Here is a 17,606-nt window from a genome sequence, read left to right on the forward strand (position 1 = left end):
TATATAGGCGCATAATCATAGTCAAAATAAAATAGGTTTTAAATTTAGTTTCAGCTTTTTTGACAGATGGCTCATAGGAAATTATGTTAAAAAACTGCAACTAAATTTAAAATCTATTTTATTTTGACTAAGATTATGCGCCATAGTGTTAAACTATATATTTATTTTAATATTAATAATATTAATTTTACAAAGTAGATAACCCTAAAGTCCCCGCAAAAGTCAAGTGGCTAACGTCACACTAAATGGAACTACCTCCATTTTTTGTATCATGATCAAAACTTCCAAGTCTAAAAAAATCGATTCTTCTTTCTTCGATAAAAGATCGTTTAAAAATCGGATCGAAAGCCAGCACTATTTCTTATAAATATTTAAGGAAAACAAAAACTTGAGAATTTATGCATTTGTTGCACAGCATAGAGTTGTAAGCGTTTTTTTATATTTAAAGCTGCAAAGAAATATGAATGCAGTTATAGCGTTGTGCCATTTCTGCGAAGCCCATGGCCCCAGTGCAATATTCTGTACACAAACACTCCGCGATACAAAAATTGAAGAGCTACAACTGGATAACCAAGAAATTGATAACAAAATGTGTTCAGCTTGCCTATCCCTTGGAACAAAAAATGCGATTTACAGTAAAGACACCGAAAGTGGTGCCACTTTTTTGAGTACACAAACCGCTTCACTAGCAGACGTACAAGTGCTAATTAAACAAGCAGCGGTGCGTAGTCTTAGCTGTGAAGTAAGTTCCAATAAAGATGGGTGTTTTGTATTTTTTGGAGACTCCACTAGAGGACATGTTTTGAGCCATACATTTCAAGTGAGCGATATGCAGGTAAATTACACATTCTTTTCACTACTCAAGTATATGTTGCATAACATTGTTTTACAGGCACGCGGGTTTTATCAACTCTTCTCCATTATTGTACTTATGAAAGATAAGTATTTTCTCTTAAATACGAAACCTTTTCTTGCAGAGCACTTACGCAAAATATCTGCTGAAATACAAACATCGGCGAAAAAAATTTACGATAATTGTAAGGACGTGCCACGACAGCGTCGTATGTCTGGCCCTGAAGTAATAGTACAAACGCCGCGTTCTTTGGTAGAACTAACGGGAGAAGAAAATATTTATGCTTACTTGCATTCGCACTTCTCTTGGACGTTGTTAGCTGGCTCACGGTATCTTACGGAACATGTAACTTTTGGCAATCTACCATGGTTACCACCACAAAGTAGTGATAGACCGCCGCAGCAACGCCTGACCTACAATATTACATTGCCTATGCTACAGAAATACGAGGAAACTATAAATGATCCACAACGTGAAGAATTCTATTCATTGCGACATGTCAAAGAAGTTGTACGTCACGAGTTCAGTACTGCAGTTTATTGTGCGTTAACTGGTATTAAGGAACGTTTCATAATGTTGCGGTTTTATTTCGTGCTCCTTCTACTTACTAATGTAACTATTTAAAAGCAACGTATTCTTTTGTTTCTTTGCAGATAATCGTACGTGACAGCTCGGATAGTACGCTAAATTTTATGCTTTGTTTGAAGAAACTTCTACCAGAGCCAATGCACAATCTTTTGCGCATTGATGCACAACATCAACACTCTATAAGCTCGGATTATAAAATAATATCAGTGTCAAATGAAATAGCCGTACCAATAGCTAGCACTTCAGTTTATCGAGTAGATTTCCTGGATAGTTCTGTAGATGGTAATAAAGTACGCGTGAAATGGCGTGGAGAATTGCCAACGAAATGTATGTTGTAATTTAACATATCGCACACCTAGAACAATAGGGAGCTAACTAAAAAATCTCAGAACTTCCTAGTTCAATACCTACCTGTATACTCGATTTATTAGTATATGCACTAATCAAGAAACGCCTTTGTAAAAAGTTTAAATTTCATATGCGCATATGGGAGGTTGATCGCTGTTTTGATCTAGGTGTACGATATGTATATGCATTTTTTATATTTGTATTAATTAAAATTTTTTGTGCATAGGCCCAGATTTGATGGTGAAACTGTTGAAAGCAGTAGATGAGCCACGATTCACACCGCTGGTATTGAATAAACAAACAAAAGTGCTGATCGAGGAATGGAAAAAGTATGTATTGCCGTCACCAAATTGAAATTTGGACATAACGTATATTAATAGTACGTAGTGGTAGACATAGTTTCCAAATAGGCAATAATCCCCACCCTAACATTCGACTGAAAGCACCTAAATGACCCCATTTAATTTGTTTCGTCCCTCCCACAAATTGTCATCCTCCCAGCAGCTCCTTGCAGCAGGACTGCTACATATTCTCTTACTCCGGGAAGGTATCGAACCCAATCCGGGTCCGTCTCCTGACCCCGGTCCTGAGAAATGGTTTTGCTGCATTTGCCAGAAAAGAATCTTTTTAGGACGGTCATACTATGTTCAGTGTGTCTCGTGCAAGGGATGGTTGCATCGGACAGGTTGTTCTGGGCTTGATCCCAAAACCCGACGTCCACGTAACTTTTATAAATCTTTTGTGGCTCCTTGCTGCTCACGCCCAAGGGCGTCCCGTAGTCTACGCCTAAGCGTATCCCCACTACCTTCCAGCAGCTTCGCTGCTCAGCAAGCCACAACAAGTACCCGCTGCTGCTCGCGCCCCACGGCACCAACAACTCAAACAGCTGATACCACTCATAACTACTACCTTCGTAGTAGAGCTGGTAGCAATGCTGAGCATCAGCTCCTGCCCCCGTCTTATTCTCCCCCCCTCTTTTCTGGGTCAGGGAAACAGACTCTTAGTCCCTGCCTCCGTTTGCACCGTCTGCCAGCACAGAATATATAGGTTTGCGACATCCGCTCAATGCAGCTCCTGCCTTGGGTGGTGCCACTTTCCTAGATGTTCTGGTCTCCGCGACGGCAACCCCTCGACGGGTTTCATCGCGCCATGTTGCCAGGTCGCAAACCCAAATCATCCGGGTACCCCAATGCTTGCCCAAGGGCGCCCAGTCCCAAGGCCACAACAGCAATTGCGTCCTGGCCTTCCACAACCTAGGCGTAGTCACCCGTCACTTACCCCTAGAGTGGCGGCGTCACCCCTCATGCACTTCAGAATTCTGAAGTTCAACTGTAATGGACTAACTGGGAAGATTACGGAGATAGTCGATTTCATGAAGCGGCACAACATCCGCATTGCTGCGATTCAAGAGACTAAACTCACAGCAAGATCTGCATTGCAGACCTGCTCTGGTTATAATGTCCACAGGAAAGACCGCGAGAGCGGAAATGGAGGCGGCCTCGCGTTTATTATATACCACTCTGTGCAATATTATATATTTGATCCTGGCATCGACCGCAGGGACAATGTCTTAGAACGTCAAGGCCTATCTTTCCGGTCAGCCGATGCAAATCTAGAAATCATCAACATCTACATCCCTCCTGTCACCTGTTGCCCCAGTGGATACCGCCCTAATATCGAGGCCTTACTCACTGGCAACAATCGCATTATCTTAGGCGATTTCAATGCCCATCACGACCTATGGCATTCAAACTTGCGGGCGGACAGTAGGGGTGAGATGCTGGCGGATCAAATAGACGAAACGACGTTCTGCACAATAAACGGAGACGCCCCCACACGTATGGTAGGAAGCTGTCATAGCTCGCCAGATATCTCAATCGTGAGCGGAGAACTCGTAAACTACGTCAACTGGCAGCCGATGGTAACATTGGCATCCGACCACCTGCCCATACTTATTTCGTTCGAGCGTACCGCCGACTTCATCGTCACCGAAAAACGCACTTTCATAAACTTCAAAAAAGGAAAGTGGGAAGAATATAAATCTGCAACAGACAGCAGCTTTGCTGCCCTCCCTATCCCGACTGATGCCCGCCAAGGGGAGCGTGCCTTCCGTAAGGTCATTGAATCCGCCCGGCACATTTCATTTTCGCCGGGAGAATTCCCGAAATCCGGTCCCACTTCCCGGCGGAGGCCGCGAGCTTAGCGAGGGAACGCGACCTTGATAAGACAGCTTGATCCAGGCGACCCCCAAATAAGGGATATAAACCAACGCATCAGATTGCTTGTGGACGAACACAAGCGGGCGAAATGGGAAGAGCACCTAAGAGGTTGTAACCTCTCTACCGGTGTAGGTAAACTTTGGTCCACCGTAAAGTCCCTATCGAATCCGACTAAGCACAAAGACAAAGTTTCCATCGCCTTTGGCGATAAGGTGCTGTCGGATGCGAAAAAATGCGCGAGCGCTTTCTGCCGACAATATATAATGCATCCTACGGTCGACAAAGATAGACGGAGAGCCAATAGACACGCACATAAACACAAACTCAGCGCGTCACCAATTACCATCACCGCTGGAGAGGTAGAGGACGCCATTGGTCGCGCTAAACCATCCAAAGCAGTGGGCCCAGACGGCATAGCCATGCCGATGCTTAAAAACCTAGGGAAAGAGGGTTTCAAATATTTAGCGCATGTCTTCAACCTGTCTCTTTCCACCTTTGTCATACCCGAGAAATGGAAAATGGCCAAGGTGGTCCCGCTACTAAAGCCTGGGAAACCAGCTAACGTAGGTGAGTCATATCGTCCGATATCTCTCCTATCGCCAGTGGCAAAGACGCTTGAAGCCATTTTGCTCCCTTATTTCCAAGCACATTTGCAGCTAGCCCTCATCAGCATGGCTTCAGAAAACTCCATAGCACTACCTCCGCGCTAAATGTCATTAGCACCCAGATAAATTGCGGTTTGAATCAATATCCCCACCATAGAACAGTACTCGTAGCGTTAGACCTATCAAAAGCTTTTGATACGGTCAACCATGGCTCGTTACTGCAAGACCTGGAAGGGTCTACCCTTCCCCCATGTCTTAAAAGGTGGACCGCAAATTATCTGGGTGGTCGGCAGGCATCGGTGCAATTCAGAAACGAAACATCAAAAAAAAGGAGAATTAAACAAGGGGTGCCACAGGGTGGTGTCCTATCCCCGCTTTTGTTTAATTTCTACATATCTAAGCTACCTTCACCACCGGAAAGAGTCACAATCGTTTCCTACGCCGATGACTGCACAATAATGGCCACAGGCCCAGGCCCAGAGATCGATGAGCTATGCAATAAAATAAACGGCTATCTCCCTGATCTCTCCAGTTTTTTCGCCTCGCGAAACCTGGCATTGTCACCGACTAAATCTTCCGCGACCTTATTTACAACATGGACGCCCCAAATGTCGACCATATTGAACATCCACGTCGATGGCACTACGCTACCGACTGTCCTACACCCCAAAATCTTGGGTGTGATGTTTGATCAGGATCTACATTTTGGTGCGCACGCAACCGCAATTGTTCCAAGAATTCAGAGCCGTAATAAAATCCTCAAATCCCTTGCTGGCAGTACCTGGGGAAAAGATAAAGAAACGCTCTTGACCACATACAAAGCAATTAGCCAGCCGATTACGTGCTACGCGTCACCCATATGGTCGCCAAGCCTAAAAACCACCCACTGGAAGAAACTACAGGCCTGCCAAAATACTGCTCTCAGAATCGCCACGGGCTGTCTTCTTATGTCCCCAGAACACCATCCGCATAATGAGGCGAGAATACTCCCCATCAGGGAGAGAAATGAGATGCTGACCAAACAGTTTCTGTTGAATACCCAGAAACCTGGGCATCCCAACAGACATCTGATTGACGAACCAGCACCGCCTGGGGGCCTAAGGAGTCATCTCCGTGAGCCGTATGAAGCGAAAAAACACAAGCAGGTCCTTGGTGAACTCCATAGACAGGCGTCGGACCTTTATGTCGGGAATTGCCCGGTGAATCCAGTACTTGAAGAAAAATATCCAGAACTCGCAGAAGAGGAACGCATACTCCCCAGGGAAACGCGTGTCACTCTTGCTCAACTTCGTTCTGGATACTGTAACAGGTTAAAGTCTTACCTATCCAGAATCAACCCCGACATACAAAATGTATGCCCCGCTTGCAATGTGTCCCCACATGACACCAACCATCTCTTTAATTGTAATGTGGAACCAACGCCTCTAACACCCCTTTCCTTATGGTCCACCCCTGTTGAAACGGCAAGTTTCCTTGGACTCCCGTTAGAGGATATTGATGACAATTTGTGATCGGTCGCGGCTATTAGGTGGGGCGAGCATTGCTACAACAACAACAACAACTGAAAGCACCTGAACAACCTGAATTCCTACCCAGCTATCTTCAAAAATTTGCCAATATTTCATGTACTGCGGTTTTAAAATCCCTTAATTTGTTTTAGATCGAAATTTCTTTGATCATCAATCGTTATATCGAGGTTTCACTTTAAATACATATATCGCACACCTAGATCAATATGGAACCAGCTCAGAACTCTTAAACTTCGAAGTTAAGAATGCACCCAGGCTTCCCAATTTAATACCTTCCGCTATTGCTGTACATTGCGTTGATCGCTTTTGATCTAGGTGTGCGATATATTATAGTTTTTTTTAATTATTGTATTGTAATTTTATATATTATTTTTTATTTAAATTCTTATAGCAAGATTATATGCTTGAATCGCGCCAAAACTTCAAACGGACAAGCGAAACTAAGAAAAGTTTTAGGTCTGCAAGCGCAGGATCAGCCATTGATTAATTACTGGAGTGCGCACTTGCAATGAAAGTACTTGTATATATACATCTATGTTCTGGTTTCGGAGTTCCGAGATGAAACACTTGATTTTCACAAATCTACAAACCTTGTCTGTTAAAAGTATGGTCAATGCAAGTGAGTTGAACACCGATTCGAAAAATGTGTGAAAAGCGGAGCTAACTGGTCTGGTAGACTTGGAAACATACATATAAGCTATATAGAATATCATAGATACACTTAAACACACATTGTATATTCCAATTGAGAAAAAAATATCCCTTATCAGCAAATATATGGTTTGTACAAAATGAGTGTTAGCTTTAATTTTGTTTCTTTGTTGTTACTGATGGCATATCCTAAGTTAACCTACTCTACTCTATTTATTGAACAGAGTAGTTGGGGTCCAACACTCCAGTCTACAAAAAGTAGGGCCCTTACTCTATATCGCGATGCGAAAGAAGGATCCAATTAAAAAATGTATGACGAGGATATTCTTCTTGCATCTGGAAACAGAGTAAGGGCCCAGGACATGGGATACAAAACAACCCAATGACCATAGCGGTGTTAAAGGGAATAAAATAAAAGGAAACAGTTTAGTTCGAGCTATTTGTTGAGTATTGTTTGCAGTGAATAAGGAGGAATTAAGAGCGAATAATAAATTCACCCAGCTTTCTATCTTTAGTTACGATAGATAATTAATTCGAAAGCGCTCTAAAGGCAAGTCGCGGAAAATGTGGGAAGGTCAATCTATCTGGCGACTGTTCAACCACCAAGGTTGAACGCATGAAAAAAGTATTATCCTCGCCACAATCGATCTCAGAGGAGACATATTTCTCCAGGTTATGTCATGTTTCGCAGTGAGGGTCTTCTTTAGAGTAAGACCTGCGTAGTAATGGAAAAACCACGCATGTAGAGCTTCAACAACACAACAATTTTTTAGAACAATTTAGGCAGTTAAATTAAGCAGGTTAAATCCCACCCTCATGTACCGATGGTACTATACGAAGAGGTTTAGGTGAATTCGTGACTTAGAAGGATTTCGCCTATTTTGGAACCAACTTCAAAACCAACGCCAGCCTAGAAATCAAGGGAAAATCACTGTTACAAACAAGTGATACAATGGACTGAGTAGGCAAAATAAAAGTAAAGTACTCTCAATACTCAATAATATCTCATACCTGTCCGAGTGTATGTTTCGGATTCATTTAATTACCTATTCAATGAGATGTTAAACGTTGTTATAATGTTGACAGTGCTTGAGAAGTTATTAGTTTTGACTTGAACATATGACTCCTCATACCTCTTGAATTTGGGATCAAACCTCTATCGAACATTTTTGGTTTTCCGATATCGAAACGGTGCTCTAATTATATCAAAACACTTAAGACATGGTGTACTTGGGCAAAAATTTAAAATAACTCATCTTTTATTGGAGCGTAGATGAAATGCACTGAGCTTATGATTTCGAACTTAAGTCACAAAAGTACATTACGCGCGGTTACACATACAATACAAAATAATTCATTCATTCTAACTGATGGTAAATGTTGTTTACTTTTTGTAACCACAGCTAGACCGACGACCACGAGCACGTTCAAACTTACGACCCTTTGATCGTACATAAGGGCGGGTATGCGAATGTGGCACACCGGGAGCTTTGCCAAAGTGCTTGCAAGCTGTGCGTGCTGTGCGTTTACCTTGCAGCAACAATGTGTTCTTGCCAGTTGGCGATTTAAGCGCCAATTGATCGAAAGTCAATACTTTGCCACCAGCCTTAATGATGCGCTCGCGAGCTGTTTGTGTTACATGTAAAGCACAAACGTTCATCTTGGGTACCTTCAAGAGGCGAATGTCATTTGTAATGCTACCAACTACAACAACAGTAGCTTCTGGTTGAGCAGCTTTCTTGAAGAAACGGCTTACTCGTTGCAACGACATTGGAGGTCGGTTAGTTTTGCTCATAAACAAACGTTTCAACACAATGCGGTTAAATTTCTTGTTGGTACGGCGCTGTAGGAAGCGATACAGCTGAAAATATATATAAAATGAGTACTTCACATTTTCAAGTCCAAGGAAATTCAATTGACAGGATTGTGAAGTTGAGCTTTTGTATGCTACTGGTATAGAAAACTATTTTCCAAGTTGTTTACAAGCACAAACAAATAATATGTCATTGCGTACAAAGCTCAAAGAATCCCATCAATTGGAAAAACACTTACCTTGACCAGCAAACGCAAATAAACATCCTGTGACTTTGGCTCAGTTCTACGAACTTTACGATCGTATTTATGGCTGATATCAATACCCTGGAAAGGTGATGAAAAAAATCTTGGGTAATTTGTGTTCTTCACTTATTTTTACAACTTTATAACAAATAACACTTGACTAAAATAAAATAGGAACACCGATGTTTCAAAATAAAATTTATCTAGAAAGTATAGCTATTAAGGTCTTACCATTTTGGAGACCGGATAAAGAAGAGACCTATAATTGGTAATACTGTTTACAAATGACAGCTGTCAATTTGACATTTTAATGGCTGTGTTCATGAGCGCTATCTAATAGGTGCGTTCGTGTAAGCGTGGAGCAAGAATTACCGTTCCATAAAGGCATGTTTTCAGTATGAGTTTAAGCTCCAGTTAAAGTTAACTAGAGTACCCTGCCACTTCGGCTGCTTAAGATGGAAAGAGCAGCAAAATTTGATGATATTGAACAAAGTGTCAATAGTTACGTTCCATTGAGACTTGAGTGAGATACGGATAGAAATTTAACATGCAAATGCAACAACAACGTTGTGCTCCTGATATTTATATGGTTCAATTTCTGATCCGTATAGCAGTTCTGTTCGTTTCGTTTTCTGTAGTAGATTTTTTGACAGCTAACCACTTTTGAGTTGGTAGCACTCATGGCTCAACTATATGGTTGGTTCATCTCTACCGCAACAACATACATTTGTTCACATTGCCAAAATCAGAGTGTTGCTGTTAGACGAATGGAATGGAATGAAAACATAAAACTTAGCAGCATTTGTATGTAGTAAGAAAATGTTGTAAATTCGTTGGTTTCATTTTAAGTTTGCCATTTCCTTCTGACAATCCCTACTACAGTGAAATGAAAAAAATAAAATCAGCTGGTGAGATGAGCCAACCATATAGTTGAGCCATTCTAGCACTGAACTAAATATGTGTACATTTGTGTATACATAAAAGAATTCGCCATATTTAAAAGTAAAAACACTGAAAGAGTAAACAACTTGAAGATGATGTAAGGAAAATAAATAGTTTGCTTACGTGCGAAACTATTTAAATGTTAATAATTCTATCAGTATCTTAAAATTTTGTGTACGTTTCTTCTTATTTTCAACAAAACAGATGTTTTATATTAGTGCTGCCAGTTCTCATAAAGTTGATCCAGATCGTTCCAATGAGATTTGAGCCAGAGTTAGAGCTCGATAAACCAATGGAACGGCCCTAATGTTTCACTGCACTTTAACTGGAACTTAAACTCGCACTAATTAATTAAAATTGACTAGAGTTTAACTTCGCCACTTTGTTCCATGGCATAAAATTTTGCTCAGCTTACGTGACCAAACTGGCAGGGTTAAATAGTCAAATTTAACTGGGGTTGTAAACTCGCACTGAAAACCCAGGTCTAAGATATTGAATCCCGAAGGTATTTTTCAATCCCGGGATTTCGGGACTTCTTTTTATCTTGATGTAACGGATATAAAAATTGTAGTTAAGCAAAAAACATTTATTAGAAAATTGTCTAATTCCCTTGAAACCGGATCATTGAAGTTTGTAACATTAAAGAAGGCTGTACTCTACCGGGAAAAGAGGATTTCCTGTTGTTTGAAATTGAAACTTAATAATATAAACTAATTAATTTGAGGACGGCAAAATGGCTCGGGAGGCCCAGGATCGCCTGTTGTTGCATTAACGCCAAAGACACCCCCTAAGGTTTTTGGGAGTGTTGTCGATGCTGGTGGTCATTTGCCGGATATAGATCCGTAACAAATCACGATTCCCGGGTCGGCATCGGTATTCGCGGGTTTCGATGCCTTACCGTTCACTACTACTTTGTATTTTGACGGTAATTAAGACTGTTTGTAAATATATAAGGACCACAGTTTTTTAGAACTTCTCTCTGGAATAATCCAAGGCCCAACCCATCTTCTGTCGACAACGTCCCATATTCCGAGCTATTTTTGTTCCTTGAAAGGACTTTATCTTTCAAAAGCCTACTCAGTACAAAGTAGCAATTGTCGACAGGATTAATTCACAGTTTGATACCAAAGCTGACATGATTTTCGTTGTAAAGCTGACACCCGACTAAGTCTGTCTAGATTTGATTATGCCATTCAGACATAGCGGCAAAGAAACAACTTTTTCTGCGCTGTCTAAAGCTACTTTGAAGTCTACAAAAGGAGGGTCGTCCATTGATTATAAGGTCTTGTCAATTCGTTAACTATGTGCTAAAGTCTTTCGAGTAATATACGAGTTCGAACCATATTCGCGATATTTAGCATACTGATGGCGTAGTAATTAGCCTTTTTTACGTGATTGCACACTTCAATTTCATTATGGAGTAATGTGCTCGGCCGACCATATTTTGCATATGAGTTACATGCTCTTTACCGGATCATCGCCTTCGGGAATTATCTTTATTTTTAGAAGTTACCCGCTTTATTCTAACTCCAAGATACCTTATTTTGACATTAACTTTTAAGCGCTGGCACTAACAAAGATAAGAAAAATTATAAACAGTATTATTTAAAGATGAAAAATCTGCACAAAGGTCACTTTATATTTTCTTCTTCTTCATAATTTTCATAAACAATACCATACCTGCAAGTAAAGAAAAAACTCTACCATCAAAAAAATTAATAAGAATTCACCACGTACCAATAAATACTGCGATAACAAATGCAAACATTATCCACATCCAGCACTTCCATGCATTCCTCGAATGTTCAGCTAATTTTTCAGTTTCTTTATTTAAGGAATTAATATTGCGATCAGTCATGTTTGTAGATTTTGAAACGATTTCAGTATCCTTTCTAATTATGCGATTAGCTGTCTCCGTTTGTTCCTTCAAATTACGTGTAAGCGATAACATATGTTCGGTAATCTTTTCTTGTGCCTCATTATAATATCTAACTGCCTCATTCATGTTATCGGAACTACTTGCATCCTCATCCAACCGTCGACGACGCAATGTATCTTCTTTTAGATTTATATTTTAGTTCACAACAATAAATTACGGTAGTAGTGCAGTTTACGGTACCCACCCTAAAGTTGGGCTAAGATTTTCGAGTGAGGTATCAAATGACGCGTATTAAAGTGGCGATTTTCATGTGGTTGTTGTTGTGTTTTTACCCACAAAAAAAATTGTGCATCACCGTGGCGGTAGCCACGGTTATACCACACACCCGGACTTGGCATGGCGTAGCCCAGGGTTATTTTTTATAAGCGCGGCCGAAGGCCGCCAACGCAGAAAGGTGTTCTGCGCAAAAATACTATGGATCCCACCCCCGGTTTCGGAGGGACCGCGGGTCTTTTTTCGGTTTTTCGTTAATATCTTTTGACGGGTAAAAAAAGTTAACTTCCGCTTTCGGATTCTTGATCTAGACGTGAATACGCGTCTTTGGCCCAAATTTCGGTGGGTGCCGTAAACTGCACTATTACCATAAATTACTTTTAACTTTATTTCTATACCATTTAACAAATCCTTTCTCAAGTCTGCATAGTGTTTGGAGCTTTGCAGTTGTTGCATCTCTTTTAGTGCATCATCTCCTGTTTCGTGTCCGGGGCGCAATTTGGAACGCAAGCTCTTCACGGGCGGTGGACTGTCTATGTAGTTAGTGAGAATCTTGAGTACATTTAGACGTTTGGTATAATCGGGAACTTTTACTTTGCTGCTTGCGCTGCAAAAAAAATGTACGCTTAGTTTGTAAGTGTCTAAATATTTAAACAGCCCACTAACTCGCCACATTCTTCAAGTTCCTCTATCATGGTATCTACAGATTTAATAAACTTTTTAAGTCGCCAATAATTGGCTTCATCTTTTGCCAATTCTTCACAATTTGATAGTAAAGTTCTTATGTTAACATTTAATTTAGTAGCCATCGTTTGCAAAAATTGCTCAAGTAAAAAACACGTATATAAACAGTAAATTGGGTAAATGTCATTTCGGCCACCTTTCAGTTGTCATTTTGACAACTGTCAATAAGCGGTGACAACAACTTCGATATTTTCACATATCGAAGTTTTTGCCACTCATTCGATAGTTCTACGGCGAACTTTTGCTCGATAACTACTTGCGAACACCTTTCTGCATAATGCCGGATATACGTAAAAACTCTCATGCGTTGATTCACCTGAAAGACGAGTATGGCAGGGAATATGGCTGCACGTAAAGGGCGAATTAATGGTGACTTATAACCATAAAGCCGTAACCAGATAAAACAGCTGATCGAACCTACCTTATGGAAATCAATGTAATCGAGTTAGCGTTATGGTATGGCACCATTAATCAATTACATTGATTTCTATAAGGTAGGTTCGATCAGCTGTTTTATCTGGTTATGGCTTTATGGTTATAAATCACCATTAATTCGCCCTTAAATATTAGCCGTATTTTTTTTCACATGTATATACACCTACATTTGCAACATTATTTACATTTCCTCCGTTGACATTTCGGATGGTAATACATTAAAAAATTCGATAGATAGATAATTAATTGAGGATCGCACTGCGACCATTGGTCTATTGTGCCCTCAACTGCTTCACAGCACCTCATCCAAGCCGACTTCTCTGATGAACCCTAGCAGTTCACCTGGCTTGAGGGATTTGATGTGAGAATGCTCTGGCCATGGTGAGCCCAAAAACTTAGCCCTACGTCTTGAGATTGCGTCACATTCCAGGAGTACATGTTCCGCCGTCTAGGCTGATCGATCACAAAATCGGCATGTGTTGTTCGATAGTATGCCCAGCTTTTGCATGTGGCTGTTCAGTCTGCAATGTCCTGTAAGAATAGCTGTTAGGATCCTTAGGTTATATTTCGAGAGGCCTATTAATGCTCTATATCGAGTTGTATTGTAGCCTCCTAACAGTAACTTAGATTGCCTCAGGCTTAGCATATTGCGCCAGTGTTCTTCCCTTTTTTCTACTAGCAGATGCCCTCTGATTTCTTGCGGGCCTACCGGCAGGAACGGCTCAGGACCAATAGGTCGTGTCGTTGCTGCCTCTCTTGTCAGGCTGTCCGCTTGCTCATTGCCCTCCATTCCCCTGTGGCCAGGAACTCAGGCCAACAACAGTTTGTTGTGTGCTCTTAGTTGATTTAGCTTTTCAACGCACTCAAGGACTAGTGCTGATTTTATTTCAGACGCCGAGATCGCCTTGAGGGCGGCCTGACTGTCACTGAGTATGGCAATTGTTTCATTGGAGTATTCGCGCTGAAGGTTCAGGTCAGCACACTGGCTTATAGCGAATACTTCCGCTTGAAAAATGCTCGGGTGTGCTCCCAGAGGCGTTGATATCTTGGCTCTGGGTCCAATGACTCCAGATCCAATCCGCTCTGGCGTCTTCGAGCCATCGGTATACCATACTATTCTATTTAGCTGATGAATGTACTCAATTCTGCTTTTCTCCCACGTACGCTTGTCTCCCAGTTCTACTTTATACCTTCTCTCATAGACTATCTGCCTGAGGATATCATCCCTCGGGAGTTGAGAGATTGGGATCTTCTCTCTCAATTCCTCCATGTTTCGGAACGATATGACTTTACCTATGCCCGAGCCTTCCTTAGCGAGATTCAGGACGGTTCGCTTGGCTGACTGCTCTATTGATATATGCAGCGGGGTCAGATCGAGGATAGGCTCCAGCGCTGCTGTAGAGCATGTGCGCATAGCTCCCGTGATGCATGCCAGTCGCTGAAGCTTTGACAGTGCTTGCCTCGTAGTCGCCCGAGTTGTTCTCGATGCCCAGGCTATCGAACCGTATGTTATAATAGGTTTTACTATCATGGTATACATCCATCTTAGCACATGCGGGCTACAGACCCATGATTTGCCTGCTAAACGTTTGCTTACCACGATGGACCTCGTGGCCCTAGCTGTCATGGAGTCGAAGTGCTGTTACCATAGGAGCTTGGTGTCAAAAATGAGCCCCAAGTATTTCACCGCGGTTCCATGTTCTATTGCTATTGCTCTCAGGGCTGGTAGGGCCCTTCTTCTGGTGAAAGGGATGATGGTCGTTTTATATGGGTTGATGTTAAGCCCCACACTGGCACACCATCCCTTTGTAATATTCAATGCTCTCTGTATTATGTCACAGAGCGTACTCTCGAATTCACCCCTTGCAATTATGACCATGTCGTCAACATATCCCGGGCATCTTATGCCACTGTCAGATAGCTTTTGCAGGAGTTCATCCACTACTAGGCTCCACAGAAGGGGTGATAGAACACCTCCTTAAGGGCACCCTGTCGTGGTATTAACCTTAACTGCGCTGTTGCCTACATGGACTTCAGCGATTCTTGTGCGGAGTAGATTGTCAATCCATTTCTGGATAGGCATCTGAATTCCTCTTCTCTGCAGTGCTATGTTTACGCTTTCGTGAGATGTGTTGTCAAAGGCACCCTCAATGTCAAGGAAAGCGCAAATCACTGTTTCCTCTGTTTTGAACGCCCTCTGTATTTCAGATGTTAATTGGTACAGAGCTGTGTCCGTGGACCTACCCGCTCTGTACGCATGCTGGCTATGATGTAGGGGCCAGATCTTGAGGGCGTTCGACCTAGTTTCTTGGTCTAATATCTTTTCCATTGCCTTCAAGACAAAGGAAGTTAGACTTATTGGTCTGAAGGACTTTGCTTGTGAATAGTCCTTTTTTCCTACTTTTGGTATGAAAACCACTTTTGCTCTCCTCCACATCATGGGTATTTAATTTAATCCCAGTGCCAGGCTATCTTTCATGATCCTGGCCAGATGTGGGATAATCTGTGCCCCTTGCTGCATTAGCGCCGGGTAGATGCCGTCCACCCCCGAAGATTTGTATTTCTCAAAGAATTCCACTGCCCATCTGACTCTGGCCTCACTGAAAAGGGAGTTGGCCAATTGCCAGTCTGATGGGGTTGGTTTCACTCTGAGGAACACAGGTTCCGGTACTTGCGGAGAGGCACCTGGAAAATGCGTTTGTAGCAGGGCCTTCGCTCGCTTCTCCACCGTTCCGGTATAGGTACCGTCTGGGAGCCTAATCGCTTGGTTAATCTCCCTCTGCTCTTTGGCTAGGGCCTTGTGGAGCCTTGCCGCTGCAGGTGTGCTAGAAATTCCCTCACAGAAATTTCTGAAACTTTCCCTCTTAGCTTTCCCTATCTCTTTATTGTACTTTGTTAGATTTTGAGTGTATTCCTCCCAGTTGCCGGTTCTTCTTGCCCCGTTAAAGAGTTTCCTGATTTTCTTCCTTAGTAGTGTCAGCTCATGCGACCACCAGGGGGTTGCCTTCTTACCCTTAACTGGGGTAAAATTCGATAAAAACTACATAATGAAACTTGAAAGTACTGACTAAACAACTACTTCGTAGCTGTGGATAAGGTTGGGTACTTAGCAGTTCATACGAAGTTTAAGTGCATATGTATATGCACGTAATAAACAACACCGCTATTATATCCTTAACTTAACAAGAGTTCTATTCAAATCTGTGTAAAAATTTACAACAGGGTTCGACTGTTAATGCACGTCTAAGAATATCGGACCATCTTACGCAAATTTTTGGTCGGTCAAAGGTAATTAAGGAAAAACCGAAAAATTTACCCGGGCCCCTCCAAAACCGGTGGTGGAATCCATAGTATATATATGTATCTATTCTCTTTGGCTTCGCGAAATTTTGTACGTGAATTGGTAAGGCGAAATAAACTTCAATTTTTATATTTACAAACGCAACATCTTGGTTGATTGTGGCGAGGTTATTGGATTGCATAAGAATGCGTTGAACGCATCTATATGAAAAACTTCATTGCCGCTAGTCCATTAGCCACAGCAAATGTCAAATTCTTCTTCTTATGCTTGCAACAAAAGTTGGTTGATGGCTACTTTTTCATGTTAGATGGCGCTAGTGTCGCTCGATCTGCCGTTCTCCATAAAATTACGTGGAATCTACTCATAAAGCCGGAGTCATTGGTGCCGTATGTCGAATCGCTGTATCCGTATCCCTAACGTAATCAGCTGTTTATCGTTACGACGGTAAACCAAAACCCAATTGGTTGGCTACGATACGGTTACGACCATTGTTTACTATATAGTTTGGCAGCTTAAGTAGAGGTTATGTTGCGAATAGAGTGGAAGGCAGTGGACTAGGCAGTCAAATGTCATATAATGAAGGAATGGTGTTCGGAGATTTTTCGAAGTTAAAAAAAAAATGATAAAAGCTTTAATATAAATAAAACTATTGTTTTAATAACAACAAAAACGCCATATATATTCTGTATACATAAATATGTAAGGATTATCTCACTTTAAAATTTGAATTAAATAATCTAAAGTTTTGTTTTGAAACTGAGTCGAGAACTGTGCGTGTGAATGTGCGAATTTTCACCGATCAGCTGTTAGTTGCGCTACTTGGTAAAATTTACAATGGTTACGACCTTAGCGGCACCAATCATAAGGTTTGTCGAATCAGCTGTTATAAGGTTACCGATACGGTTACCGATTAAGCACCAATGTCTCCAACTTTATATGTATACATACTATAGTAAAGAAAAATATTAGTTTCTTTATTCACGCAAATGCTAAATAACATAAGAATATTCGTAGTATAAAATGTAAAATTTGTATTGCCCCTCTTCATTTACTTTCATTTTAAATTAAATTCACTAAACACGGATCTAAGCCAGATATAAATACATATTTAAATTCACTACGATAATTCTTTCCGACACAATTCCCCTTTAGTACTTTGGCATATGATCCTCTGTGTGTGC

At 41.5% G+C, this 17,606-nt stretch overlaps 3 protein-coding genes across 6 annotated transcripts; 1 reads left to right on the top strand and 2 right to left on the bottom strand.

The window, feature by feature from the left end:
• The first annotated feature begins 325 nt into the window (after positions 1-325).
• BHD (Birt-Hogg-Dube) lies at positions 326-6,950 on the top strand. Of its 2 annotated transcripts, none has more exons than XR_010947622.1 (5): positions 326-835; positions 893-1,412; positions 1,505-1,768; positions 2,016-2,235; positions 6,185-6,486. XR_010947622.1 is itself a non-coding variant. In XM_067757529.1 (5 exons), the coding sequence occupies exons 1-5, from the start codon at positions 461-463 to the stop codon at positions 6,652-6,654; spliced, it is 1,383 nt and encodes a 460-aa protein (XP_067613630.1). In that variant the 5' UTR covers positions 326-460; the 3' UTR covers positions 6,655-6,950. The 2 variants fall into 2 exon arrangements, 1 of the variants encoding a protein (XP_067613630.1); XM_067757529.1 differs by lacking the exon at positions 6,185-6,486 and adding an exon at positions 6,534-6,950 and having other exon boundaries at positions 2,016-2,118.
• Positions 6,951-8,020: 1,070 nt separating this feature from the next.
• RpL18 (ribosomal protein L18) lies at positions 8,021-9,133 on the bottom strand. The gene is made up of 3 exons (XM_067789424.1): positions 9,083-9,133; positions 8,846-8,932; positions 8,021-8,654 (listed from the first exon to the last, which is right to left on the bottom strand). The coding sequence occupies exons 1-3, from the start codon at positions 9,083-9,085 to the stop codon at positions 8,178-8,180; spliced, it is 567 nt and encodes a 188-aa protein (XP_067645525.1). The 5' UTR covers positions 9,086-9,133; the 3' UTR covers positions 8,021-8,177.
• A 2,261-nt stretch (positions 9,134-11,394) lies between these two features.
• Use1 (Vesicle transport protein Use1) lies at positions 11,395-12,825 on the bottom strand. Of its 3 annotated transcripts, none has more exons than XM_067789422.1 (4): positions 12,612-12,825; positions 12,344-12,552; positions 11,531-11,848; positions 11,395-11,473 (listed from the first exon to the last, which is right to left on the bottom strand). In XM_067789422.1, the coding sequence occupies exons 1-4, from the start codon at positions 12,752-12,754 to the stop codon at positions 11,430-11,432; spliced, it is 714 nt and encodes a 237-aa protein (XP_067645523.1). In that variant the 5' UTR covers positions 12,755-12,825; the 3' UTR covers positions 11,395-11,429. The 3 variants fall into 3 exon arrangements, with proteins under 3 accessions (XP_067645523.1, XP_067645524.1, XP_067645521.1); XM_067789423.1 differs by having other exon boundaries at positions 11,395-11,444; positions 11,531-11,851; XM_067789420.1 differs by having other exon boundaries at positions 11,531-11,851.
• Between the last annotated feature and the right edge of the window lie 4,781 nt (positions 12,826-17,606).

The sequence above is a fragment of the Eurosta solidaginis genome, chromosome 5 (assembly GCF_040869045.1).
Source record: "Eurosta solidaginis isolate ZX-2024a chromosome 5, ASM4086904v1, whole genome shotgun sequence".
Classification (NCBI taxonomy): Eukaryota; Metazoa; Arthropoda; class Insecta; order Diptera; family Tephritidae; genus Eurosta; species Eurosta solidaginis.